Here is a 27,938-nt window from a genome sequence, read left to right as displayed (position 1 = left end):
CCTAAGCAAGAACATAAGCCGAGAGTAAACACTTTAGCCACCAAAATTGTGTGAAATGAGTGAATTACCTATGGTGAGGTGTCTTACTTAGCGATCCCCTCAAGCTCGTTTAATTGAACATGTGTCTTTCTTAAAACATATGACCTATGATAATTGAAATGCGGCTTTTGGATATCGTGTCTCTACTTTGTATTTCCGAATGCATGTAATTACAGATGCTCGAAATTGTGTCAAGTACCTAGTCAAACCGGGAAGTTTTCTAGTTTGCTTGTGATTGCGGGTTTAGTTTTTAGTTTACTTGGGGACAAGTAAAGTTTTAAGTGCGAGGAGGTTTGATAGGGGTCAAAAACCCCTATCTTTGGGTACGGTTTTAGGACAGGTTTTAGCGTTATTTAGTTAATAAGCGAGCAATTCTCGCATTTAAATGCTTTTGTGTGAGTTAGTTAGGAATTGGAAACGTTTTATTTATTTTTCGTTGTTTAGGCTCATTTTATGACCAATTTAGGCAATTACGGCCAAAATAGCATGCATAGTATAATTCTGTTATCTTTTGAAGCTAATTGGTCCGTCAAAAGTCGCACCAAACGAAGCGTTTGCTCAAAATAAGCGATTGGCGGGTCAGTTTAGCCTCTGGACTAATCTTATCTGGAGTTTCTGTATATGCGCAGGTATAAGTTCGGACGAAAAAGGCATCGACGGCAGTCGGCAAGCACGCGGGGGCATATCAGGCAAGAATGCTCGACGAGCGGGCCTCCGTAGGCCATGCCTGCTCGCCGAGCAGGCCGCCAGAGGCCTGCTCGGGCGAGCAGGCCGCCAGAGGCCTGCTCGCCGAGCAGGGCGCTGCTCGCCGAGCAGCTCGCCCTGCTCGGCGAGCAGACCTGCGGGAATTGGTCAAAAAGACCAATTCCACCCCCACGATGCCACGACGGACCCCACGACTTCCTACCTGCATAAGGACACGAAAATAGGTCAAAAAGAGGGCCGAGCCACGCCTATAAATAGAGTTTTTCCAATGTAAATTAGTATCTTTCATTTTTTGTAAATTATTTTAGCTTTCCCCTTGTAATTCCTCTCCATCTCCTTCATCTTCTTCGACCTCCATTGAAGCTCCTTCAAAGCTGTTCTCGAGGAATTATCAAGGTTCGTCCTTAAGATTAGGTCGCCGGCTGCAGAGTAAACAAGTTCCCTGAAAGGGATTTTTGTATCTCCTTTTATCTTTCCTTGTTTGTACTCTTTGATACAGTTGCCGAACTTAGCTTATTGTATCTTGTGACATTTATCTTCGCCTTTAATAATAATTTAGCTCTTGTTTTGTTCTATGATTATTTGTCTAATCTCTGTCTTACGCTTTATTCAATTGGTTTAACTCATTCAAAAGCCCCAAAATCTAGTAGGCACATATTGCGAGCTGAATCTGACCTAGTCAGAGCCTAGGAGATTGACGACCTCTTAGTTGATTAAGCGCCAATTTACTGAGCCTTAGACCTAGTTTCGGCCTTAGGGAATCACGCGCTAGGAACTTCAGGAGGGTAAGTAGGGTTAATCGCCTTGAATACAAGTGACTCAGATTAGGTTTTTATTCAATAGACCTAATAATCTATCTTCATTATTATCGTTCATACCATGTTCCTTCGGATAATTGCATTAGTGAAAGATCAATTAGGAGTAGTTTAACTTAATTAGGGGTAGAGTAACTTAATTAGGCATAGAATAATTTAGTTAGAATCAGTTAACTTAGCTAGGATTAGTATAATTCAACCTAGGAGTAGATTAACTTAAACAAACAAACTCAAAACCCCCTAAGCCTAGATAACACCTGAAACCGAGTAGCTCGATACTTGCAGAAATAAATCCTGTGGACGATAACCTGGACTTAACCAGAAATTTATTACTTGATAACGACGGGGTACACTTATCCCTTAGTGAGTCTTCATCTCAGACTAGGTGAGGGCGCATCACCCCCTCCCTTATGACGTGTATCTCCCCGTGGTACCTCGACCGTTTTGGCTCATCTGCTCAGCCTGCTTCCCGCTGCTTCGGGCTCTGCTCCCTCTGCCTGATCGCCTTTGGTGGCGTGCCCTGCTCCGTGATTCGCTTAATTTCCTTCTGCAGCTGATAGCAGTTTTCCATGGAATGTCCGGAGGATTTGTGATATTTGCAGTATTCTTTCTCGGCACGGGTCTTGCTCTTGTCGGCGGATGGGATTTGTTGTGTGAATCGGCGAGGCTGGCTCTGAGCAGCGTAATGCACTTCCTTCCCGCGAAATCGATCTCCCCTATGCTCTAGGTTTGTTCGCTCGGTCCGAGCCGGAAAAGGCATTGGGGCCTCATTGCGGGCTCGGCCCTCCTCACGTGCTTCTACGATCGGTCTGCCTTTTTCCTGCTTGTGCGTGTCTCCTCTGGCTTTGTCCCTGTCTGACTCCTCGTATCCTGCGGGCCGGTCACAGTCGTCGTATCTGACGAAGGTTTGCGCCATGGTCATGAGCTCCTCGAAAGATCTCGGCATCTTTCGGAAACATTTCTGCTTTAGAGGCTCGCATGAGGTCCCTTTTGCCAGTCATGAGCCACCTCTAGGTTGAGGCCTTTAACCTGCGAGGCCATATGGTGAAACCTAGAGAGAAAGTTGCGCAACGGTTCAGTTGCTCGCTGCTTGAGCCCATTGAGGTCCAAGCTGATCTTCCTTACTTTTGCTGCTGCGGCAAAACGGGAGAGGAAAAGGTCCTTCAGGAGATCAAATGAGTCGATTGACTCTGGAGCAAGTCATCGATACCACTCTTGCGCACTAGACGAGAGTGTGGTTGGAAAAACCTTGCACATGATATCCTCGTCTTTCGAGTATAAGTTGATAGTGCTCATGAATGATGCCACATGGTCGTTCGGGTTCTCGGTTCCTGAATACTGGGATAGTCGAGGAGCTTTCCAGTCTCGCGGGAACCTCATCTCGATGATCCTTTGTACTAGTGGTGTTTTGCTGGAGGTGATGCTTCCTCCCATGACGCCCCCGAGGGCCCTCTTATCAAGAAAATGCTGGATCTTCAGTTCCAACAAGTCTTCGCTATTCGCGGCTGCTGCCTCCTCGCGTCGTGCACCGCCCTCACCGGCCTGGGCGGCCCCGGCCCCTCTTCCTGTGAGGACCCCGGGTCCCGCGGGCTCTCCTGGCAATCCCCCTTCTCTTTGTATTTCTGCTGCTTCTTTAAGGTATTGCCAGATTTTGGCGTTCTCCTCCTGCAGGCTCCTTTGTTGATCTATGATCTTCATCTGAGCCGACGTATGGATAGCCCGGGTTGTTTGAAAACCTTGGATTGCACTAAGGAGTTGTGTAGTATTGTAAGTTTCTTCTTCTTCTGGGCTCACCTCCTCCATCAGTGGCCCCATGTTTCTGGGGGAAATTGGAATGTTCGGAGTGGAACGCTCGACGTTCGTCATGGAGCTAGTTGCTCCTATTTCCGGTACTATCGTCGGGACAGGGTCAATCGGGGTCTGCATTTCGCTTGAAGCTCCGAGGTCACTTGTATTCCACGCTCACCGCACCAAATAATCTGGGAATGTGGAACAGTGATCTGGATCTTCGTCGGGCTGGTCTGGCTTCTTCGGGGATCGGCTCTGCGCGGGGATCGGTCCCTACGGACACTCCGAAGATCAAGACAGTTAGTGGTTCAAGACAGTTAGTTACCCGATCTTTTCTTCTCCCTTTACTGGCATATTTATAGCGGACTGACCTGGGCCTGTGGGCCTCCTGTTGTCCTGGCCCGTTCGCTGGTCGGACATTGTTGAGCTTCCTGGGCCTAAGTGATATTCCGAATCATAAAATAAGAAAAAAACCTAACAGTTATTTGTAACAGAACCAACATGAAATAAGAAAAAAATTTAAAAGGTTACAATTATTTTGAAATGGAATTAATAATATTTTTCTGAGTTCTAATGCATAAATTTTGCTGAAATCAAATGTTAAAGGCTTAATACATGAGTTATACCTTGAACTTGTCTAAAAAGTTTGATTGGCCCCCTAAACTTACATGGTGTCTTATTAACCCTCTAAACTTAGTTAAATTGTCATGATTAAATCCCTAAATCTTTAAAAATGCTATAAGACTTAAAATCACGAATTAAGCCTTTACTTTTAAAGTTTTGAATTTTTTACGGAGTTAAACAAATTGTAATTTAGACCACTTTAAACAAGTTCAATGGACTAATAGGTTATTTTAAGCAAATTCAGGTGGCTAATAAGTTATTTTAAGCAAGTTGATGGAGCTAACGAGATATTATGTAAATTCAGTGGTCAATTAATCTTTTTGGACAAGTTCACGGGCTTTGAGCCAATGTAAAATTAACTAATTTTATCGAAAGAAAATCAACTTCACCCACTTTGTATAAAACTTCAGTGGCCGTTCATGCATTTTAACCAAACGCGAGTGGTTAAAAAAAAAAAGGGCAGCCCGGTCGCATTACGCGTCCCCGCTGAGCGAGGGTCCGGGGAGGGGTCCCACCACAAGGGTGTATTGGGGGCAAGCCTTCCCTTGCCAATTTAATTGGCAAGAGGCCGCTCCTAAGACTCGAACCCGTGACCTCAAGTCACACGGCAACAACGTTTTACCGTTGCGCCAAGGCTGTGGTTCTCAAGAGAAAAATTGTGTAATCTTCAAGGAAAAAAATGCCCAAAAACAAAAGTTGGAGGATCCAATTGCAAAAAAGAAAAAAAAAACAAAGTGCGAGAAAGAGAGTCAGAGAGAGATCAAGAACAGAACAAAATCCACTTTTCTTTTCTTCTTTTTTTTCAGATGTAAAACCAAACAGATTATTAGACATTTGATAAACACCAATTTTGTTTTTAATTAATCATCAGGTTAATCCAATCCAAATGACTCGGCCAAGAACGACAATAACAACAATCTCTCTTCTCCTTCAACCTTGAGAGAAAAATCCCCTGTTCCGAGAACGAAAAACAGAGACTCCTCCTTCATTTACAGTAAATCAAGGAAAAGCAAAATGTCGTTCTTCGCCGGAATCGTCCTCGGAATGTTCTTCGGAATTGGATTAATTGTAACATACGCTCGGTACCAGAATATCCGATCAATGCGCCGCTCTAGATTGGTACACATCACTCTCTATATTCATATATGCTCTGTTTTCTCCAATTAAGGTCTGTTTGAGCTTTTAAGAGCCTCTAGAGATTTAGATTTCGAGATAATATAGGCATAACTTCAATGCTGAGAGGATTCAACTAAATGGTGCCTGACAGTGACGGATTCATGATTTAGGGGTGTTTGAGGTTCTCTGTGGAAGCTCAATTGATAATTTTAGGATGCTTTTGTACGGGAAAAAATCAAAACTATGTACATAGCTTCCATAGTACCACTGGATGTCGAGTAATGGATTAATTATCAGAAGAATGTGCTCTGTTTTCTGCAATATTTTCTTTCTAATCAATGAAGTTCTGTTAATTATTTTGAAATTCTTATTAGGCTAAAACAGTGGCTGCATTTGCGAGGATGACAGTGCAAGATTCAAGAAAACTTTTGCCTCCAGAATTTTATCCATCTTGGGTTGTTTTCTCAGAGTGGCAGAAGGTTGAGTTTGAATTCTAGTGTGTGTTGCACGGATACAGAAACAGACACTAAATGGACATGGAGACAGACACGAAACTCATAAAAGTTATTAAAGTGGAGTGTCCATGCAACATAGATTCTAGTACACAAATTTCACAGTAACAAGTTTATCACATTTGGACTCAGTTCAGGATCTAACATTAGTTTATTTTTGTGTGATTCTGCAGTTACATTGGCTTAATTCCCACCTTGAGAAGCTTTGGCCTTACGTTGATGAGGTAATTTCTCTTTTGAGTATTCAACATTTATTAGCTATAAACGTAAGGTATAGATTTAGTCCATAACTTTTATTTGGTGGTACGATTTCAAACTTCGTTAACAAAAGACGGGTACAACGCCGGAGGGTGAATGGTGATAAAGCATGAAATTGCATATGAAAAAACCATCTTCCATTAACGAGGCTTGAGATTGCACTGTCTAGTAAATATTAGACTTTAAATTGTATTGTTTTATACGTAGAGACTAAATCCGTTATTTCCACATAAATTTCCCTAAAGATAAAAAGTCATTTATTGAGGGATGAATGCTCCTTTTAAGTTGTTTTTTTAGAACGAAATAGGTTTAAATTTAAAATGATATTGGAGACCCCTAGTCATAGACGGGGGCAGGGAGGTCACAAGGGTGTCATTGCACCTCCACCCACCGGAAAACACTTCACAGAAGGGGAAGTTCAACCCTGCAATTTCATCCGTTCAGTGTGCAATTTGTACCCCAACAAATGAAGTAGGAGTTATGAGTTGGACATCTCTATTTTTTTCTCAGCTCAGGCTAAAATGATCTTGTTTTGGTCTTGATAGACTAAACTTATTTATTCTACTTCTCATTTTATTCTTTCAATTGCTTTGAAATGATGAAGGATTTTTTTGATTAGGCAGCATCAGAATTGATAAGAAACAATGTTGAGCCAGTTCTTGAACAATATAGACCAGCTGTAATATCATCTCTCAAGTTCTCAAAATTGACTCTTGGTACAGTTGCTCCACAGTTCACAGGTTAGTCCTGCAAAAGTTCAATTAATTCTTTAACCTTTTATTTTCCTAATCCCATATTTCTTAATTGGAAAGCTTTTATATATATATATATATATATATATACGACAATCCTACTTTTTCTACGGCATTTTTTGGAGTGAGTTAGACTTCGTTTAATTTGATTTAAATGCGTAATTACATACCTAAACTTGTAAATTTTTGCATGTGGAATCTTGTCTATATAATTGGACCTATCACACACATAAGTCCAAAGTATAAGTACAGAGTACCAAACATCAAAACCTTAAGTGTAATTATGTATTAAGCTTTTCAATTTTGTCTCTTCCAAATATGGAAATTAAGCAAGTGAATTAATTGGACTGAATTAAATTTAAATCCACCAAAATGGGATTTTCAAAACTTTTTGAATAGGAATTACCATTCTTGAGAAGGAAAGTGGAGCTGGAGGTGTTACTATGGAGTTGGAGATGCAATGGGATGGGAACCCAAACGTTGTACTTGATATCAAGACAAGAGTTGGTTTGTCACTTCCCATACAGGTAAACTTTTTTATCTCTTTGCTTGCTGCTGAAGACTGTTTGCTTGTGTTCTACTTTACATCAATGATTCTTGGAGAAGATTTATCATTAATTGCTTTTATCTCAAGATAGAATGATTCTTTCCACTTACAAGACTCTATGTTCATGTACATTCTATTTCACAAATTATACCCGACTTCATTTTCTTTCGATAAAATCACTGAACTTCAAATCTGATCTCAATAAAGTCAATCCTGAAAATTTGTGTACAAAAAATCACTGGAATGTTAACAATTGGCAACTCCGTGGCACATCCTAAGCCACAAAAAGAAAGGCACATCATTGTCTGATGTGACACTAAGTTGAAACATAGTCAACTGTCTTTTGTACTATGTTAACTTTCCAGTGAGTTTTTATATACAAATTGGTCAGAATGGATGTCACGAGACTAACTCTTTGGGACTGCGTGGTGCTTACTAGTCCCTCCGGAAGTAAGTCAGCCAAGAGTTAAATCGCCGTATCTGCAATAATTACATGCATGGGATTAAGATACATCCACATATCAAGGATAAATAGTTCAAGCACACCAACAAGTATCACGTAGATAAGCCGTCACATCAATGTATAGTAGCAAGCAACACATAAGAGACACAGAAATGGATATTATTGAGATGATCTTATTAATACATCAAAGACAATGATACATAGATGATACTCCATCCCGTATTAGTAGGGGGACAATTACTAGGGATGAGAGGAACTAGGCACATACTAGTGACGGCTACTACGAAGGGTGATCCCTCGTGCTCTTTGTCCTGATCCGCACTAGTTCCCCCACATCGGGCCAAATCAGATAGCCTACGGGGCCGTGCCTGCTGGGTTGTATTGAAAGCAAGTGTGAAATTCAGTGATTTTATCGAAAGAATATGAAGTTCTGTAACATTTATGAAACAGACCCTAAACTTCAATATCGTCATACAATTTACCCCATTTTTCCCCATGTTTCAAACTTGATCTAGGTAAAAGATATTGCATTCATTGGGATCTTCAGGTTGATCTTCAAACCACTAGTTGAAGAGTTTCCTGGTTTTGGAGCTATTTCTTATTCTCTGAGAAAAAAGGTCAGTATGTAAATCTGCAAAGATCCATAGCTGCATATCACTCTATCAAAATACACATAAACATTGCATTTCTTGTTTACTTTTTTCGTTTTCTTTTTGTATGTTTCTCTTGCAGAAAAAGCTGAATTTTACACTTAAAGTAATTGGTGGAGATTTATCAGCAGTCCCTGGGATTTCTGATGCTATTGAGGTTTGAGAACAAAATCTTCATTTCCTGATTCAGGAAATGATGTTAACAATTTGAATCCTTGAACAGGAATTCCATGGGATCTAATGAGGTGTTATAAGTGAAATTTTCTGTTTATTTTGTTCAGGAAATGATTCGGGATGCTATCGAAGATTCTATTACATGGCCAGTTCGGAAAATTGCAGCTATACTGCCAGGGGACTACAGGTATGCTAATTTCACCAGTATCATCCTCTATTACACGGAAATGGAAACGGATACGAAAACTGAAATGGAAACGGACACTGGAAAATGATATTTGTAAAAAAATATAGGAGACATAAATGTTTAAACAATAAAAGTACAAGGGTGTATCTCTAAGTTTTAAAAGTATAAGGATGTACGTATGTTTAATTTTTGGTTTAATATATAAGGGTACCTTGCACTTAGCCAAGTAATCCACTTGGACCCCTGAACTTTGGAGATGTCTTATTTTCCCTGAACTCGCTTCAAGTGACATGATTAACCCCCTAATTTGAGCAAGTTCACGGACCAATAGATAACTTAAAGTAAGTTCAAGAGGCCAATAAATCACTTTAAACAAGTTTAGGAGCTAAGGAGACATCTCTAAAGTTCAAGGAGTCAATTGGGTTATTTGGCAAGTACATGGAGCCCTTGATGTATTAAGCCTTAATTTTTATATATACATTAAAAAAAATTACATAAAAGTCACATAATAGAGGGAAAGAGGAAGAGTTTTTTATTTATATTTTTTATTTATTTTGAAAGGTTGTAGAAGATGATCTAGAAAATATTAGGGATTTAATGAGCAAGGGATTAGCATTGTTCTGCTTCTATCCAGGAAACGAGTTCCCAAATTCTAAGAAATGAGTTTTCAATTTTCTTAAATTGTGGAAATGTGACCCGAAACGTTTCACACAAGTTTTGGAGTCGGTTTCTGAAATGGTATAATGCTTTAAAATCAAAGGACTAGCATCTTTCAACCCTAAAACCATATGAACTCCTCTTTATTTCTTCAACATATGTTTGTTTTCTTAGTTATCTGGAGGTGAAGCCTGTGGGAACATTAGATGTGAAACTAGTACAAGGGAAGGAACTAAGCAATAAAGACTTGATTGGGAAATCAGATCCTTATGCAGTCTTATTTGTTCGTCCAACACGAGAAAGAACAAAGACCAGCAAAACAATTGTAAGAAAAAGTTCAAAACTTTGCTCTTTTCTTATGCATATGGTTCAGATTTTTCTGATAAATCAGTTATAAATCTATCTGTTTTTGAACATATGTTCAGGACAACCAATTGAATCCTATATGGAATGAACACTTTGAGTTCGTAGTTGAAGACCCAACGACTCAACACTTAACTATTAGAGTTTTTGACGACGAAGGAGTTCAGGCTGCTGAACTAATCGGTTGTGCTCAAATAGCACTAAGTGATCTTGAACCTGGAAAAGTGAAGGATGTATGGCTGAAGCTACTCAAGGATTTGGAGGTTCAAAGAGATACTAAATACCGGGGCCAAGTGAGACACTTTTCCTAATGAAAACGGGTGAAATACACCCATGGCTTCTGAATTATAGCGCTACTAACATTATGGCTCTAAACTTTATTTCGTGAGATAGAAGTCATTTAACTTTACATTTTATAACATTTTAGAGTCCAGACTAAAGAAAATCCATTAAAAAAATTAAGGAAATGATGACATGGATAGAAAAAAAGAGTCAATGATGCAGTCACACTTGTCTTGGTCATCATTTGGTTAATTTTTTTTAACGAATTTTCTTTGATTTGGATCTAATTGTTACTATAATGTAAAGTTAAAGGATTTTTACAACGCGAAATAAAGTTTAGAGTTATAACATTAATAGCACTAAAGTTCAAGGACCATGAATGTATTTTACCCTAATAAATTCAGATTAGATACTGTCAATGTTTAGAGGATAAATTACATTCATAGCCCCTAACTAAAGTGCTACTAACATTTATGGCCCCTAAACTTCATTTCGTGATATAATAGTCTTTGAACTTTACATTATTGTAACATTAAAAGTCCAAATCAACAAAAACTGTTAAAAAAATCAACGAAATGATGAGGGTTATATAGGCATTTGATCTTATTTTCAATAACATGGATCAAGAAAAGAGTCAATGATGTAGCCAAACTTGTTCAGGTCATCATTTCGTTAATTTTTTAAGTGGATTTCTTAATTTTGACTCTAATGTTACATCATGTAAAGTTTAAGGAGTTTTACATCACGAAATAAAGTTTAGAGCTATAATGTTAATAGCGCTATAGTTCAAGGACCATAATGTATTTTACCCTAATAAATTCATATTAGATACTATCAATGCTTAGAGGAAAAATTACATCCGTAGCCCCTAACGTTTATGGCCCCTAAACTTCATTTCTTGACATAAAAGTCCAAATCAACAAAACCCCGTTAAAAGAATTAACGAAATGATGAGGGTAATATAGGCATTTGACCCCAAATTTCGATGACATGGATTAAAAAGAGAGTCAATGATGTAGTCAAACTTGTTTAATTTTTTAAATGAATTTCTTTAAGTTTGACTTTATTGTTACATAATGTAAAAAGTTCAAGGATTTTTTCATCACGAAATCAAATTTAGGAGCCATAATATCATTACATTAATAGTAGCACTCTTGTCAATGGTGGAGCCAGCTTTTGAAGGGTGCAAATTTTTTCCCTGTCTGTCTTCTTATATGATCTGCTGCCAGTGCAATACCCAACAAATCTATCCAGGCGGAGGGGCCGCCAAGAAGGCTGGTCCCGGCACCTCCCTTCCCTCCGCCCTTACTATAGTTCAAGGGCTATGGATGTATTTTACCCCATGCTTAGCAGCTAGTTTTACTTGGTTCAGTATTTTATTTCCATTAGGTGCATTTGGAGCTGTTGTACTGTCCATTTGGCATAGAGAGCAGCATAAAAAATCCTTTCAATCCTGATTTTCAACTCACCACATTGGAAAGAACTATAAAGAGTGGAAATGAAGAAGCAGAGGACAAAATTTCTCAGAAAAAACATATTATTGTAAGAGGAGTTTTATCAGTTACTGTAATAACAGCAGAAGATTTGCCAGCAGTAGATTTGATGGGAAAGGCTGACCCCTATGTGGTTGTTCACATGAAAAAATCAGGCAACAAAGTCAAGACCAGGGTAAGTATCTGTTTAGTTCAGCTTTTTTGTAGCTATTTTTTACTGTTTTATTTTATTCCAAACTCCAAACAATAGATATAAAGCGTTTAAGATTGAGAAATAACTTCTGACTTCTATTTTAGAAGGAAGATGAACAAACAACTAACAATAACAAATGAATCAAACAGCAGATCCGAACATCTCACTCTAATATCAATATAAAAAAAAAATCACTCTAATAACTATAATAGGTTGAATACATCATGGGCCTCCTAAACTTGGCCAAAAACACCGATTGGCATCCTGAACTTTAAAGATGTTTCACTAGCCCCCTGAACTTGCTTGATGTGACATGATTAACCATCTATTGGTACGTGGCAGAATAAGAGTAGATTTCGGCAACTTGAAGTGTGTATCAACCAAGTTCAAGAGCCAATAAGTCACTTTAACTAAGTTCAGGGGATCAACGAGTCAAGCTAAGTAAGTTCAGGATATAATGAAACATCTCTAAAATTCAAGAGGGTCAATCCACATTTTGAAGCAAATTCAGAGTGCCCTGGATGTATTTAGCCATTATAATATGATAAACTCTGTTTATTTTTCTTTTCTTTCTTCACAGAGTGATTTCTACTTCATCAGGTTGTGAACGAGTGCCTTAATCCGGTTTGGAACCAGACATTTGACTTTGTTGTGGAGGATGCATTACACGATATGCTAATTCTGGAGGTTTGGGATCATGACACATTTGGAAAGGTAAAGTTTTCAGCAATATTAACACTAACAGCCTAATTTCAATAAGCAAAAAACATCCTTAAACCCTTGATTATTTCGATTTTGGTGGATTGAGCCCCTGACCTTTTATTTCAATACATTAAACCTCTGATCATTTATTTTTTTATCACATTAAGTGCCTCCTTGCCAATTTAGTTAGTTGTGAACATCTAGTTCAGTTAAAAAAGCATTACTCATTTTATCTCTGTCTAAAATTGTACCTTTTACAATTCGAAATAAGGTTTTTACAGTTTCTCTTTTGTCACATCAAACATTTGAAAAGCTACTTTCAAACTGTTAAAAAATGTAAATTTAGAATGCAAATGAAATGAACAACACTCTGTTAACTAGCGTCCGTATGTTTGCTGGAAAATATTGTGCTAACTTTCTGGTGTTTGTTTGCTTAGGAAAATAAGTCAATGAAAAATTTTAGGTTAGTCAATAGAATATTATGAAGAAAGTGAGGAAAATGTCTCCCTTTTCACAAAAGAGTAAAACATTTTCCTAAATTCCTTCTTACACCTTTGAAAACAATAGCCACCTATCACTTCTTCCCATTTTAAACGCCGGAAATTATTTTATTTTCCAACACAAAATTTTCACTTGCACAATATTTTCCGGCAAACAAACGGGCCTAAGTTTTATGTTCAAATCTGACTTTTCTAGTCATCATAGGCTTAATATGACCAAAAAAACAAGAATAAAAAAAACAGAGGCTTAAACTGTTGAAATGAAAGATGAGAGGCTCAATCCACCAAAATCAGAATGATCGCAGGGCTCATAATGCTTTTTGCCAAGAAAATATGTGTATCATACATGCATTATCTTTTTGTTTTCTCCTTAGACATACTTCCTCTGCATTTCACACTGTTCTTATAAGCTTGAATTGAGATATTTCAGGATAAAATAGGGACGTGCATCATGACACTCACCAGGGTTCTAATAGAAGGTGAATTCCAAGACTGGTTTCCGCTAGATGGTGCTAAATCAGGGAAGATCATTCTGTATCTCAAGTGGACAGCGCAGCTAAAATTTCGCGACCCTTGACTCCAGTGACCAATCTAGGATTCACTGATAGGGGAGGGATCCATGGGTGTTCAATTGATATTTTTTGGATGCTTTTGTAGAAAGAAAAAAATTAAAGCTTCGTACCCAGCTTCCGTGGAGTTTTCGGCGTTTTCCAACAACCAATGGGTGCTGAGGCCCCCCATTGGATCCGTCACTGTGAGTATGTAGGAGATTCTTTTTATTTTCATGCAAATATACCTGCTTGTGCTTCTCTCTGCGGACAAGAAGGATGAAAGTAAGATATTACTAGATTCAAAGCTGTAAAGAAAAATCAAAGCTGAACATCAAAAGAAAAAAGGAAAGAAGGAGAAGATTACTTTTATTTTGTTTGTTTATTCTTTTCAAAGTTCCCAGAACTGAAGCTAGGATGAAATTTTCAGATTCTTTGATGTAATTCTATCATGTTACATCTTGTTGTAGTAAAGATTGAAGGATATTGGAAGAGAAAGAGTAGAATACAAGTTCCTGCAACATAATTACCTACCTAAAAATCATCTTAATCATACTCTTGTGATATTAGTTAGTTAGTGATTTGTTTTCCGAACAAGTTTCTCTTTGTTCGGTTGTTGATTATAATAAGTTTGATATTCAGAATAAGAAATTATACATGTAATCACAACATGATTCGGCTAATTTTTCCGAGGAGAAGCACATAAGTCATTAGAAACCGGAAAGTTAGTACAACAGTAATGAAATCACATCCTTTACCCGATCCCTAACTCTCAAATCTCATGAGACCCGATTACACCCAAAACTTAGACATGCATATCCCAAGAGCACAAGCTCAAAACTCTTGGTGCAAATAAAAAAGCAAACCACCCTTGTTTATATAGGCTTACAGAATATTCTAGCAGTTCATGAAATTGAAACTAGGATTTTAGACGTACCTTAACAGAATATTTTAGCAGTTCATGAAATTTGGCCTAATATTATGTTTTCAACTTTCTGCAGAATGAGCATCATGTTTGGCTTGATACTTAGCTAAAGGTTTAAAATTCAGAACAAACATAAATAAAATAGTACAGTATTCAAAAATAGAAAATTGCAGCCTAAAATATTAGACACATACTATATGATATTATTGCTAAGCATCTGAAAATTATAGTCGATATTCCAAAAACGAGAAGAACATCACAATAGGTCTCCATATACAAACATGTAAACAAACTTTATATGCAGTAAAGAATTAATAAATTCCTTTTGTATGCTACATGAAAAGTGAAAACTCCTGCACGCTTGGGCAAGAATGGTAAATGATTCTTCACCTGGCCTGTGATCGACATAACTCCTCAACCTCTATCTTCGGCATTCCCCGTTGTGCTAAAGAATGTAAATAGCAAACATAAATAAGGTTTCTACCCAACCTTAGCGTCCTCCGGCCCTAAAATGTCTCCTTCTGTGCAGATTGCTTGCCCTGCATGACAGACACAGTACACTTATAGTGCTCAGAATATGGAACGAACTGATGGTTTAACTACGGAAAGTCGAAAACAGAACATGCTATCTGGTCTCCTATTTTCTTATTTTATCCTTTTTGTGTGGTGAGATATGTATTAGATACCAAGGCCAAATATGTTTGCATTCATGGCTCAAGAAACCATATGATAGAGAATGTGACAGAAGTTCGCAGAGATGCATTCATGGCTCAAGAAATTGAGGGCAATAAAGGAATAAAAGGGACACGTGGCTATCCTAGTTATAGTTAGTTATATCAAGTTTTTAGTGTGGGTAGTATATATAGATGCTGCATGAAAGGAGAAAGGCAGTTTTGGAGATTATTCATTTGGATAAACGTCTGAATCAGAAGTTCGCAGAGAGGGATTTTGGAAGGAACAAAAGTTTCATGATCTATAGTTTAGTTGTGTATAAGGCCATGTTGGTGGGTTGGATGAGGTGGACATTCCCAATCTCCTTCGGGGATGGATTCCAGTTGTTGGTATATGCTAGAGAATATGAACTAACCTACAATTGGTTTGGAAATTCAAGACGGGCTTTGGCCATGAAATGGACTGAACAGAAAATATTTGTTTCATCTATAGAAATTCACTGGAAGTTTGATACCTTTGAAGCAGGGAAATCGTCTATTTTGAGTCTGAAAGTGAAGAATATATCGAGATTGGTAATTAAGGAGGCACAACAGATGACTTCTCAGAGTCTCATGAATGAGTTTGATAATAATGACAGTGAAAGTAAGGCTTTTGGGAGTAAGGAGGCTGAACCAGTCAATTGGAACTCCTATAATTTGGAAGTTTCGGATTCTTTTCACTGTATGATTCCATGGATGACGAAGGAACACTGGAAGGCTTGAAGACAAGACTGATTTGAAGGACGGAGTAATGATGGAGAATGTGACAGATAATACTATATGAGCATTGAGGGCAACAAAGAAATAAAAGCCACACGTGGCTATCCTAGTTATAGTTAGTTATGTCAGGCTCCATTGGAAAATTAAGACCTAACCATTAATTGAGAAGTGATGGGAACGATGGAAATAAGATCTTAATGATTTATACATCCAGGGGCCCCTATACTTGGAAATACATAAGATTTTACTGAAAAAAGATCTTAATGATTTATTGGATGGGTATCAGAAGGAACCAGAAGGGTTTTCGTGTGAGTGTATAGGGTGAGCGTATAATGTTAATGCCGGATGAAAAGGAGAAAGGTAGTGTTGGGGCTTAATACATCCAGGGGCCCCTATACTTGTCCAATTATCCTATTGGCCCTTGAACTGTAGAGATATCTCATTAGCCCCCTGAACTTGCTTAAAATGTCTTATTAGCCCTCCTGAGTCCACCTGGCAGAACAAGGAGAGATTTGGACAAGTTAAAACGTGTATCACTTTAAGCAAGTTCAGGGGGCTAATTGTTCATTGTAAACACTTCACAGGGGCAATAGGTCATTGTAAACTAGTTCATAAGACTAATGAGGCATCTGCAAAGTTCAGGGGGGCAATCGGATAATCTGGACAAGTGCAGCCCCCCTGTTGTGTTTCGGCATAGATTTATGTTTTCCTTTACTTTCTAGTTCATTAATACAAGTCTATATTCCATAATTTCCATTTGTTTCTATTCCATTGTGTTTGAGTGTGCCATTGGCGAGATTCTTATCAGCATACAAACAACACAGCATTTTATGGTACATATTTTTGTTAATGAATATACAACTCTTTTGCATTCATTAGTTTGTTGTGTTGCTTAACAGAACATTTCAGAAACCTTAATGGCCTAAACATTAATTGAATTTAACGAAAGAGAACAAAGAAAAGGTAACACTGACCAGTATTGATTGAGGAATATTACTGAATCAGTTGGTTCTTTTTTTCCATCATCATTTCGGTTCCACTGGTAGATTGCATGAGTTCTGTTCTTGATCTCCAAGGTTGAATGACCATAACTGGCCTCACGGAAGGCAGAATAATCAGGTTGTTGGTCCAAAAACCTAAGCCAAAACCTTAACAGCTCAAAGCATTTACTGGAATCTGCAGGTTAATATATACATGGCAGAGTACAAAAAAAAAAAATACATGCTTTTGTCCTATTTGCAGATGCAGTCCCGCGGTTAAAAAACTTATAAACAGGAATCTGAAATTTGTGAAGTTTGCACTTAAAAGATCTGTGAATCAACTTTTCGTTCAAACAATACTTTAGGTTAAGTTAATTTGCAAAATCAGACCTTATATATGAGGTAATTTGCAAAGTCATTCTTCTTAATTGTTCCAAATCGCTCCCTTTTAGGCTAAATAGTCAGGAAAACAATTTTTGATGGAATGCCTGAGTTTGGAAACCGTACAAACCACAGACTTTTAAACCATGGGACTATGTTTGTAAATCAGCCAAACAACAAGGTTTATTTTTATTTTTTTTCCATATATATATATATACATACTTAACTCCGCCTGTGAGGGTCACTTGGTGGCCTTTACAGCCGGTCCCAAGCCCGGACAAAGGAGGAGGGTTGCGGTAGGTTTGTGGCGGCCAGCGTAAAACTTAGCCACATCTTATGACATGAACCATAATATAAATACCGTTGGGGCGTTCCCTACTCAGCGACGCGCTGCACTTCCTAGACCCGGGTGTAGTGATAAATGTGCAAGGGTTGCTAGGTCGTCGCCCCGAAGCGGCGCGCCACCCCAGGACCCGGGGGTGGTGTCAAATATGCAAGGGTTGCGGGTAAATAAGCTAGTCCACGGTAATGGTAGGGGTAGGGGTAAGGGTAGTAGGTTACGCTTTGGGACATGGAACATAGGTTCTTTGACAGGAAGATTAGCTGAAATTGTAGATGTTATGAAGAGGAGGAGAATAAATATATTATGCCTACAAGAAACCAAGTGGGTTGGAGCCAAGGCTAGAGAGATAGCTCCTTGGGGTTATAAGCTTTGGTACTCAGGAAAGGATAAGGGTAGAAATGGAGTAGGTATTCTTATTGATAGGGAGTATATTGATGAGGTAGTAGCGGTGTCTAGGAAGAGCGATAGAATTATGAGTGTTAAGCTAGTGATAGGGGATGAGGTTGTGAATGTCATTAGTGCATATGCGCCACAAATAGGATTAGATGTGTCTATAAGACAAGCTTTTTGGGATGACTTAGAGGAAGTGGTGCAACAGGTTCCTAGGGATGAAAAAATGGTACTAGGAGGTGATCTCAATGGACACGTGGGTTCTAGGCGAGATGGGTTTGAGAGTGTTCATGGAGGGTATGGCTTTGGAGATAAGAATGAAGCAGGAAATGATATTTTGGAATTCGCATCAGCCTATGACTTGAGTATCATGAACACATGGTTTATGAAGAGAACATCCCACTTAGTGACTTATCGGAGTGGCGGTAATGCGAGCCAAATTGACTTCTTCTTAGTAAGGAGTGCTTGGAGAAAAAGTTATATTGATTGTAAGGTGATCCCTGGTGAGAGTATGACAACCCAACATAGAGTAGTGGTGCTAGATTTTCGAAATAGGAAATGTATAAGAAAACAAACACCTCAAGTAGAGACTAAGATTAAGTGGTGGAAATTGCAAGGGGAGAATCAACAAAAATTTGTGGATGAGATGACCAAAAAAGATATTTGGACTTGCAATATGGATTCAGATATAGATTCGATATGGAATAAGATGGAGCATAGTATAAGGGAAGTAGCGAAGGAAGTTCTAGGGGAATCTAAAGGTAGCATGCCACCGGGTAAGGACACATCTTGGTGGACAGAAGAAGTACGACAAGCAGTAAAGAGTAAGAGAGAATCCTATAAACTATTGGGGAAATGTAGGAGTGACGAGAACTACGAAAAATACAAAGAGGCTAAAAGGGAAGTAAAGAAGGTCATACGAGATGCTAGAGCAAAGGTGAATCGGGATCTGTATACAAGATTGGATACGAAAGAAGGGGAAAGAGACATATATAGAATTGCTCGGATGAGAGATAGGAAGACGCGAGATCTCGGAAAAGTTAAATGTGTGAAGGATGTGGACCAGAAAGTCCTAGTTGGAGATAAGGATATCAAGGAACGATGGAGGTCCTATTTTGATGACTTATTTAATGGAGATCGCCAACAAGATGTTGGAGATATAAGTATCCATCACGATATGATAAATCGTGAATGCCTGCGGAGAATTCAAAAGGGTGAAGTCAAAATGACATTAAGTAAGATGAAGTTGAAGAAAGCAGTAGGACCTGAGATTTGGAGATGTTTGGGAGAAAGAGGAATCGAATGGTTGACGACGTTCTTCAACAAAATTTGGAGAAACAATAAGATGCCATCAGAATGGAGGAAAAGTACCTTAATCCCTTTGTATAAGAACAAAGGCGATGTCCAAGATTGTGCCAACTATCGGGGAATCAAATTAACGAGTCACACTATGAAACTTTGGGAGCGAGTGATTGAACAAAGGCTAAGGAGGACGGTGAAGATCTCGGAAAACCAGTTTGGCTTTATGCCGGGAAGATCAACTATGGAAGCCATCCATCTAATGAGACAATTAATGGAGCACTATCGAAATAAGAAGAAAGACTTGCATATGGTTTTCATTGACTTGGAGAAAGCATATGATAAGGTACCAAGGGAAGTACTTTGGTGGGCCTTGACAAGGAAAGGCATTTCGCGGAAATATATTGACATCATAAAGGACATGTATGAGGGAGTATGCACGAGTGTACGTACTAGTGTTGGGAAGACTGAAGAGTTTCCTATTACGATTGGAGTGCATCAAGGTTCCGCACTAAGCCCATTTCTTTTTGCCATCGTTATGGATGAACTAACAAGTTCACTTCAAGATGGTATACCATGGTGCATGCTGTTTGCAGATGATATTGTGTTGGTTGATGAGACGAAAGAAGGAGTGGAGATGAAGTTGGAACTATGGAGGCAAACTCTAGAATCTAGAGGCTTTAAGTTGAGTCGAAGTAAGACAGAATATTTGGAGTGTAAGTTTAGCGGCCGTAGGAGTAGGGAGGTAGGGACAATCACCCTAGATGGGAGAGTTGTTCAGGCCTCGGATTGCTTCCGGTATTTAGGATCTATTATCCAAACGGATGGAGAAGTAGATGGAGATGTTGCTCATAGGATTAAAGCTGGTTGGTCGAAGTGGAAGAGTGCTACGGGTTTCCTTTGTGATCCCGGCATGCCTAATAGATTGAAGGGAAAATTCTACCGGACGGCAATTAGACCAGCATTGTTATATGGTACGAAGTGTTGGGCAGTGAAACACTGCCACATCCATAAGATGTCGGTGGCGGAGATGCGTATGTTGAGATGGATGTGTGGTCACACGAGAAAGGACCGGGTGCGTAATGAAATAATTAGGACAAAAGTAGGGGTCACATCTATTGAGAATAAAATGAGAGAAAACCGACTAAGGTGGTTTGGCCATGTGAGACGTAGAGCGCTTGATGCGCCGGTTAGGAGAATCGAAGAGTGGCAAAGGGATGTAGTGGTGAGGGGTAGGGGAAGACCTAAGCAAACTTGGAGGAGGGTGATCGAGAGTGATATGAGTTTATTGGGAATTGAGGAAAATATGGTAGTGGATAGGACGGAGTGGAGGGAGCGAATCTGTGTCGCTGACACGACTTGATTTTCACGGTTTTATATGATGGTTCATGTTAGCCGACCCCGAATCATTTCGGGACTAAGGCTTTGTTGTTGTTGTTGTTGTATATATATATACATACTTATTGTGGTTTCCCACTATGGTTTTCAATATAAGCAAAAAAAAGGTCTTTTTGGAGCATTTTTTATCCAATCACTTTTCTCTGGTTAGGTATTTCATTTCACTATTTCTGCAGATAACCAAACCACTTCAAATCATCATCTTCACATTTCTCTTCTCGTGCCTGTTTTTTCTAAATGAATTACATGACGGAAGATAGATTGAACAAAAATCTCCTCCACCACATCATCTTCAATAGTGATACCTAAATTCCCTATAACAAAGTTACTAAAATTTTGATTTTTTACTAACATTGAAAACCACAGGTACCATTTTGTCACAAAAAAAAAAAAGTCTCACAGTGTCAAAGCGCGAAAAAGAGTTTTTTTTATTTTTCCCTTGAATTTATAAAGTTAAAAATTTAAGACTTGTCTCACCTCTCAGCAAGACCTTCCTGATTCCCTCCATCTCCTACTGTTATGTAAACCGGTGCTGATTTGTCAGGTATAGGAAACCGATCACCGTTTGACACATTGTAGTGTATATTTGATATCCGATACTGTAAATTAACAGCAGAAGAATATACATACTTACTCTTTATGAGATAAAGTAACAACCAATAGAAATAATTTTAAATATTTGTGTCATTTTCGAGTTAGTATATCAACCCTAACCCAACATAAAAATTTACGAATCAATTTTGTGTTAACCCAAAAATGACTCATTACCTATTTAAGAAAACACTAACTCACTAAATATGTGTTGTGATCGTATCATATTGTCGAATTGTATACACAATTGACACCCTCTAGCATTAGTTTCCAATTTGTAGTGCATCCATTGACTTTTTAGGAATTAAGGGTCAGTTTATCTAAATCGAAATTTTGGTATCAACTCAGTCCCGAAATAATCAAAACTTGATGAACTAGCCCAAATTTTACAAACTCTTAGGTATTAAAACTGATTGTTTTGGGGCTAATTTGTCAATTTTTGCCAACTTCGGGGCTGAGTTGATATCTAAACTTCGATTTAGGCTAAACTGCTGCAACTTCAGGGGCCATTTTGACCCTTAATTAGACTTTTTAGTATGAAATGTGGTTTCAAGGGAGGAAATTACATACTGATCTTTCATAAGCATGGACATGGCCAGCAAAAACGAGGTCAACTCTGAAACGGACAAGCAATCTCTCAAACACAGCACGCATGCTTTCGCCTTCCATGTAGTGAGCTAGGTTACTACTGTACAGCGGAACATGCATAAGCACAATAAGCCAAGGTGTCTGCTTTCTGTCCACTCTTTTTAACTCCTCTATAAGCCATCTCCACTGAGGAGTATATTTCACTGATTAAATTTTTTGCAAATTTATGAGATCCTTAAAACAATTTTAGCTCAAATAATATACAGTATAAGGTCTAAATTTATCCCTATCGTTTTTGGGGAAGTGCAGATATACCTTTAAATTAAGAATTAGTGAAATTATCTTCAATGTTTACAATGTGGAGAAATTTTGAACCTAGGCAGTGGCAGAGTCAGCTTTTAACTGCCTGGAGTACAAAAAAGATAAACACAAACCACATGTGTTGGCCTTGAAATGTTTTTTTGCCCCTACAGGCCAAAATGAGGTCGTTTCGTCCTGAGCAGGGGCAAAAAAGAAAAATAAGATGCACATTCCTTCATCTGCTGAGGTGTCGCGCAGATGAAGATGGAGATGGGGTGAGAAGGGGCCAAACCACCCCTATAAGTCGTGGTTCCTGACAACCGACACCCCATGCCCCCTGACAACAGACACCCCGTGCCCCCTTACGTCTGGGCCCTCTACCTCTAGGTCCAGATAAGAGTCTCATTTTATGAGTTCTGTAATTTGGACCAAGAATTGCTCCATATAACGTTATGTGGACTCAAAATTGTTCGAACTTGGAAACATATAAGCAAAGGTCTAACCCACACCAAAGGTACCTCTAAGGGAGAGGATTGCGTCACATATATAAAGAGCTATACAGCTTTCCAATTTAGCAATGTGGGATATTTAACACGCTCCCCTCACGTCCAATTCATTTGGTGCATGATACTAATATCGGAGGAGGCTCCAACATTGAACCATGTAAACAAAGGCCCAAAAGGTACTTCAAAATGAGAGGATTGCCTCGCATATATAAGGAGTTATATATCTTCCCAATTTAGAAATGAGAGTATTGTTTGAAGTTGGCAACATTAAAGACAAAATTCTATCATTTCTTATGTTAGGGGTACATTTGTATTTCCCCAAAAACGTTAGGGGAAAATTTAGATCTTATCCTAATAATATATAATCTACGGAAAGATGAGCCATATCATAGGATCTCTGAAAATGTTAATGATAGTGACAACCATATCTACCTATGTAAGCAACCTTGAGATGTTATGCAGAAAAATATCATTAACTTTAACAGAAAAAAGAATATTACCATATGGAGAATAGCTAGAGAGGACAATGATGTGAGCGGATGCACGACGTACAGCATACCAAAGAGGGTTGCTGCTTTTTGAGGCAGTGTAGGGAGTAGGAAATCTATGTAGATATGACTTGAATGGAATAAGCTCCCCCTGTATAATGGAAGCGTAAATTTCTGACACGTCAGCACGATTTATAGAGACAATCTACTTGACACGACACATTTGACCCAATTATCTTTCTTGTGTCAATTTATATCATTATAATCACGTGGAATATATAAATTACATAATACAATTATGATACAATAATCCGTTTTAACACTCCTAAACTCAAGTAACATACAAACAAAAATAACAACGCGACGAAGGAAAAAGTATACAAGCAAAAGATGAGTAAAATGCAATGACGGTCATTGAAGTCTAGAGTATGTTTCACAAATGTCACTGAACTTCATTTTCTTTCAATAAAATCATTGAACTTCACTTTTGATTTTAATAACGTCATTCCAACCAATTTGTGTGCAAAAACTCATTAAAATGTTGACGTGGCACACAAGATTGTTGACTATATGCTAATCTTGGATATGTCTGACTTTTTATAGCTGACCTGGCAGAATCATGGCAGCTATGTGTGTGCCATGTGGTACATCCTAAGCAACAGTTTTTAAAAAAATCACATACCTGTCAACCATGGTGCTTAGTTGACACACATAGTCAGTTTTCTTCTGCGTGTACGTCAACATTCCGGTGAGTTTTTATACACAGATTGGTTGGAACAGTGAAATTAGGTAATTTTATTGAACAAAAAGAAGTTTAGTGCCATTTCTGATACGGACTCCAAACTTCAGTGATGATCGGTACAAATTACCCAGCAAAAGACATAAGATAATAAAGAATGAAGTTGAAGATACCATTGTTGGCATGTATTCTATCTCATGATTCCCAGCAGACCAAATCCATGGTTGATATGCAGCAATAGGCTCGATCAGACGGCCCCAAGAGTCCCATCTAATACCAACATCATTATATTGATATCTATCAGCATATGATAGATCACCAACAAATAACACAGTCTGTCCATTACTCTGCATGTAATGCTTCAGGGTGGAAAGAGAGTTATATGTTTGACCCAAATCACCTAAAATGTTCAAAAGCCAATCAATAATATATAAGAACATTCTGATAAAAGATAAGCATGATTTTTAACAAACAAACAAGACTTAATTTAATACTTAGCCAAGCCCCTACAATATGTCATGGCTAATCTCTTATTACCGCAAACTTCATGCGTCACTGGCAGTTCAAGCAAGTTGAGGTGGTGGAAAGATCATTTTAAGCAATTTTAGGGTAGGGGAGAGGTCGTTTTACACAAGTTAAGGTGACAAAAATATTGTTTTATTGCAGGGATTGAGTATGTATGAAGAGGTAAAATGCATCGATGGACATTGATGTTTGGGTATGTTTCATAAAGGTCATTAATTTCTTGCAGAAAAATCATTGAATATCACTTTTGATTTCAATAAAGTCACTTCCATCAATTTGTGTAAAAAAACTTGATGTGACGAGTCTTTATATTAAGCACCCAGTCTTCCATGTCACTTGGAGGACCCCAATTCACATTTGGACACGTATATTGTGACCCCACTGCATAAATAAAATAGTGGGGCCTCTTATAATATGTGTGAGTCCGTATTACACATGTCAAAATCTGTATGGAAAGTCCTCCATTTACATGGAGAACCGGGTGCTTCTAATAATTTCCCTGATGTGACACGGAAGACAATTTAACTATGTGCCAACTAAGCGTCATGTTGGACATATATGACTTTTATGGTTGACGTGGCAAACACATGATAACTACATGTATATGCCACGAGACACATCCTAAGCCACACAAAAAAAAAAAAAATATTAAAATTCACACCATTATTTGATATGGAGTTTAAATGACATATAGTCAACTGTTTTATATGTCACATCAACATTTCGATGAGTTTTTATACACAAATTGATCAAAGTGGCTTTATTGAAAAAAAAAAATGAAGTTTAGTAACATTTGTGAAACAGAATCCAAAATTCAGTGATACTTGGTGCAATTTCCTCATGTATTATCCAAATTACATTCTTGAACAGATGATAAGGAGAGAAGACAACGTTCTTACCAATTATTCCAAAAGTATAAGGAACATCAGGACCAATCTTTGGAGGTGTTCGAAACCAAAATTCGCGAGAAGAATCACTCTCCCCTATCTTGTAATAGTACTTGGTGTCATACTAACCACAAAATAACTAAGTTAAAACTCCATAACTATGCTGAAAATTCAAAAGTTGTAAAGAAAAAGAAAGGGACAAGGTACAAAATTAGTCTTATAATTATTAGGGAAATACAAATTTAGACTCTACCTATACTAACCGTGCAATGTTAGCACTAACGTTTTGTAAATATGCGGAAAATTAAGTTAAAAAGAAAAAGAATGGGATAAGGTACATTAACGTGTAAAACCGTGCAATGTTAGCACTAACGTTTTGTAAATGTATCAATTTCAGACTTTATTAACAACATATCCAACTGAAGTGAAGTCCATTATCGTGTCTATTTTCTGTTAATTCGAATTCATGTTTATGCCACCTAAGCTAAACCGGCGCCCACATGGAACCAAACTTTAATGTTAATAGCATTTCCAAGAGACTCCTAGTCCACTCTCTAACAATAATGTAAACAATTGACTCTTAGTGATTTAAAGAGTGACTAAGACATATCATCTCCAACAATACTCCTCATATTCAATACTTATTATTTTATCATAAAATTAGTAAGTATTGCCATATTTACCAATAGTGAGAGGAGAGAGACTACTCAATAATAAATTATTAATAAAAAAAATGAAATAAGGAGTCACTAGGAGCTCCTTAATAATAGAGAGAAGATGGAGAGGCTCTTAGTGATCTGAGGAGTCACTACTAGAAACTGTTGGAGTTGGAGTTGGGTTTTAACTCTCTCTCTTCAAATTTTAACTTAAAAACCCAACTAAGATGTTGTTGAAGATGCTCTAATATTACACGGTTTTATAGGTGGAGTCTAAATTTTTCCTTCCATAGTAACTATAAGGCTAAAATTGTATTTTAAGTGGTGCAAACATTGAACCAAATTAACACAAAATTGATTTCTATTGGATATGTTGTTAATGGAGTCTAAAATTGCTCTATCTACAGAACATTAATACTAGCACTGCACGGGTTTATAGGTATAATCTAAGGGCTTTTTTTTTCAGCTATACATATCTACTATTTACAGTTGTCCTTAGCTATTCACTGTCTACTATTGTTGGTAGTTCATAGAAGTCTGCAAATTTTTCTCCCAAAATAGCTATTGTTTTTCAATCTTAACCAAACACTTCTATTCCACAGTTTATAGTAGAAAAAAAAAAACTACAAAGAAAATGACCAAACGGACATTAAATGCTTTCTCCCCAATAACCATAGGCCTAATTTTGCAACTTATACATAAAAAAAAAAAAAAAAGAATTCAATTAAAACTACCTCAAGACCATCAACAAGACAATGATGAAGATACCCAGACTTGTACTTATAAAACGTGTAATTCATCACAGTACCCATAGAACTGAACTCATATCTCTTCTCAGATTTACCATATTCCACAATACTAGAACCCAATTCATCAGCAGTTACCCACGAAATTATCACAGCTTTACCATCATAATCGCCTTGAGTAATATGCACCTAAATTCAAATTCAAATTCAACAGAAAATTAAAAGTAATTAAACCCTGAATTTTGAACTTAACCTAGGCTACAATCTAATTACCCATAACTCGTCGAAACTTACTTGCTGAGGCGCATTATGACCTCCTGGCATTGCAAATTCTTCACTGTTAAGAGGGATATCAGTGGATGGCCATTCGGAGCGGATAAAACTGCTGGTGATTCCTGCACATCCATTTTCTGGGAAACTGAAGATCAGAAGAAGGAGAAGTAGTGGGAATTGAAAAAATGGCGGCATGGGATCACTGGTTTGGAAATTAGAAGGCTAATTTATGAAGAGAAGAATAAACTGAAAAGAACAGAAACTGTACGTTAAGACTTGAGAGAGAGAGAGAGAGGAAATGCGGAGATGGTTGACGACGTTTATAAATTGCGGCCTTTTCGGAAGCGTATGACGGCCGCTAGCCGTTTGTTAAGGTGTTATTGTCGGAAAGAGCTAACTTTTTTTTTTTGTTTGTTTTTTCTTCTAGAGAGCAGAGTTTCTATTTCCATTTTCCACAATACTATATAGTAAAATTGTAAAAGAGTAAAAATTTGATAAACTGACTTGCTAGATAAAAAAAATTTGACTAAATTATATAATATTAGTCGAAAATTTATGTGATTTTCGCTGTATAAAACTAACCGAAAAACTGAAAAATCAACTTTCGAAATTGAAACCGAAACCGAAATCGAAATCAAATAAAAAAATAAAGTAACTTTAATTGATGGATTAGGTTATGGTCTTTCGTTTCAAAAACCGATGGTTAAATTCATGATTAAATTTATATATTAAAAACTCATTAATTAAAATTTTTTACTTTTAAATAATTGTATATTATTTGTAGTTTAAATTATAAAAATTAAATTAAATTAATTTTTAACATAGAAAATGATTTTGTCAAAAAAATAGAAAATGATTAAATTTTTATAAAAAGTAAATTAAAGGTCAATAATTTATTAAAAAGCAATAATTTGTTATAATTTTAATATAGAAATTCTTCTTTTTTATTTTTGTAATATTATATACATTTTTATATTTTTTCTAATTGAAGTTTTAAAAAAATATTAAAAAATGGTGAAGAGATTAATTAATAAATATATTAGAATATAATGAAAAACTAAAAGTTAATTAAACTACAAATTAAATTTTCATATTATATTTATCACAAAAGAATTATTGAAATGG

The 27,938-nt window shown here is 37.5% G+C and overlaps 2 protein-coding genes across 7 annotated transcripts; one reads left to right on the top strand and one right to left on the bottom strand.

Annotated features, from left to right (window-relative positions):
• Positions 1-4,831: 4,831 nt before the first annotated feature.
• LOC136202699 (synaptotagmin-4-like) lies at positions 4,832-13,397 on the top strand. The gene is made up of 13 exons (XM_065993474.1): positions 4,832-5,090; positions 5,462-5,566; positions 5,773-5,823; positions 6,477-6,597; positions 7,009-7,136; positions 8,135-8,236; positions 8,352-8,426; positions 8,551-8,630; positions 9,462-9,612; positions 9,713-9,943; positions 11,322-11,600; positions 12,219-12,332; positions 13,251-13,397. Exons 1-13 carry the CDS (start codon positions 4,986-4,988, stop codon positions 13,395-13,397), a joined length of 1,689 nt encoding a protein of 562 aa, XP_065849546.1. The 5' UTR covers positions 4,832-4,985.
• On the bottom strand, positions 11,437-27,198 carry LOC136202700 (bifunctional purple acid phosphatase 26-like). Of its 6 annotated transcripts, XM_065993479.1 has the most exons (12): positions 26,835-27,198; positions 26,529-26,729; positions 25,151-25,262; positions 23,900-24,126; positions 23,000-23,138; positions 21,676-21,896; positions 20,992-21,113; positions 16,698-16,871; positions 14,684-14,832; positions 13,736-13,883; positions 13,503-13,632; positions 11,437-13,421 (listed from the first exon to the last, which is right to left on the bottom strand). In XM_065993479.1, exons 1-9 carry the CDS (start codon positions 27,006-27,008, stop codon positions 14,784-14,786), a joined length of 1,419 nt encoding a protein of 472 aa, XP_065849551.1. In that variant the 5' UTR covers positions 27,009-27,198; the 3' UTR covers positions 11,437-13,421; positions 13,503-13,632; positions 13,736-13,883; positions 14,684-14,783. The 6 variants fall into 6 exon arrangements, with proteins under 6 accessions (XP_065849551.1, XP_065849548.1, XP_065849553.1 ...); XM_065993476.1 differs by having other exon boundaries at positions 11,437-13,632; XM_065993481.1 differs by having other exon boundaries at positions 11,437-13,632; positions 16,698-16,814; positions 26,835-27,196.
• Between the last annotated feature and the right edge of the window lie 740 nt (positions 27,199-27,938).

This window comes from Euphorbia lathyris, chromosome 8, assembly GCF_963576675.1.
Source record: "Euphorbia lathyris chromosome 8, ddEupLath1.1, whole genome shotgun sequence".
NCBI classification, from domain to species: domain Eukaryota; kingdom Viridiplantae; phylum Streptophyta; class Magnoliopsida; order Malpighiales; family Euphorbiaceae; genus Euphorbia; species Euphorbia lathyris.
This window is presented reverse-complemented; position numbering and strand designations above follow the sequence as displayed.

Bases quoted from the DNA above. Each gene is read 5' to 3' on its own strand.
- LOC136202699 (XM_065993474.1), top strand. From the start codon at position 4,986: ATGTCGTTCTTCGCCGGAATCGTCCTCGGAATGTTCTTCGGAATTGGA. The intron at 6,598-7,008 runs GTTAGTCCTGCA...CTTTTTGAATAG, and splicing joins AGTTGCTCCACAGTTCACAG to GAATTACCATTCTTGAGAAG. The intron at 7,137-8,134 runs GTAAACTTTTTT...AACTTGATCTAG, and splicing joins GTTTGTCACTTCCCATACAG to GTAAAAGATATTGCATTCAT.
- LOC136202700 (XM_065993476.1), bottom strand. From the start codon at position 27,008: ATGCCGCCATTTTTTCAATTCCCACTACTTCTCCTTCTTCTGATCTTC. The intron at 26,730-26,834 runs GTAAGTTTCGAC...ATTTGAATTTAG, and splicing joins GTCATAATGCGCCTCAGCAA to GTGCATATTACTCAAGGCGA. The intron at 21,897-22,999 runs GTAATATTCTTT...AAATTTAATCAG, and splicing joins CTCTAGCTATTCTCCATATG to TGAAATATACTCCTCAGTGG.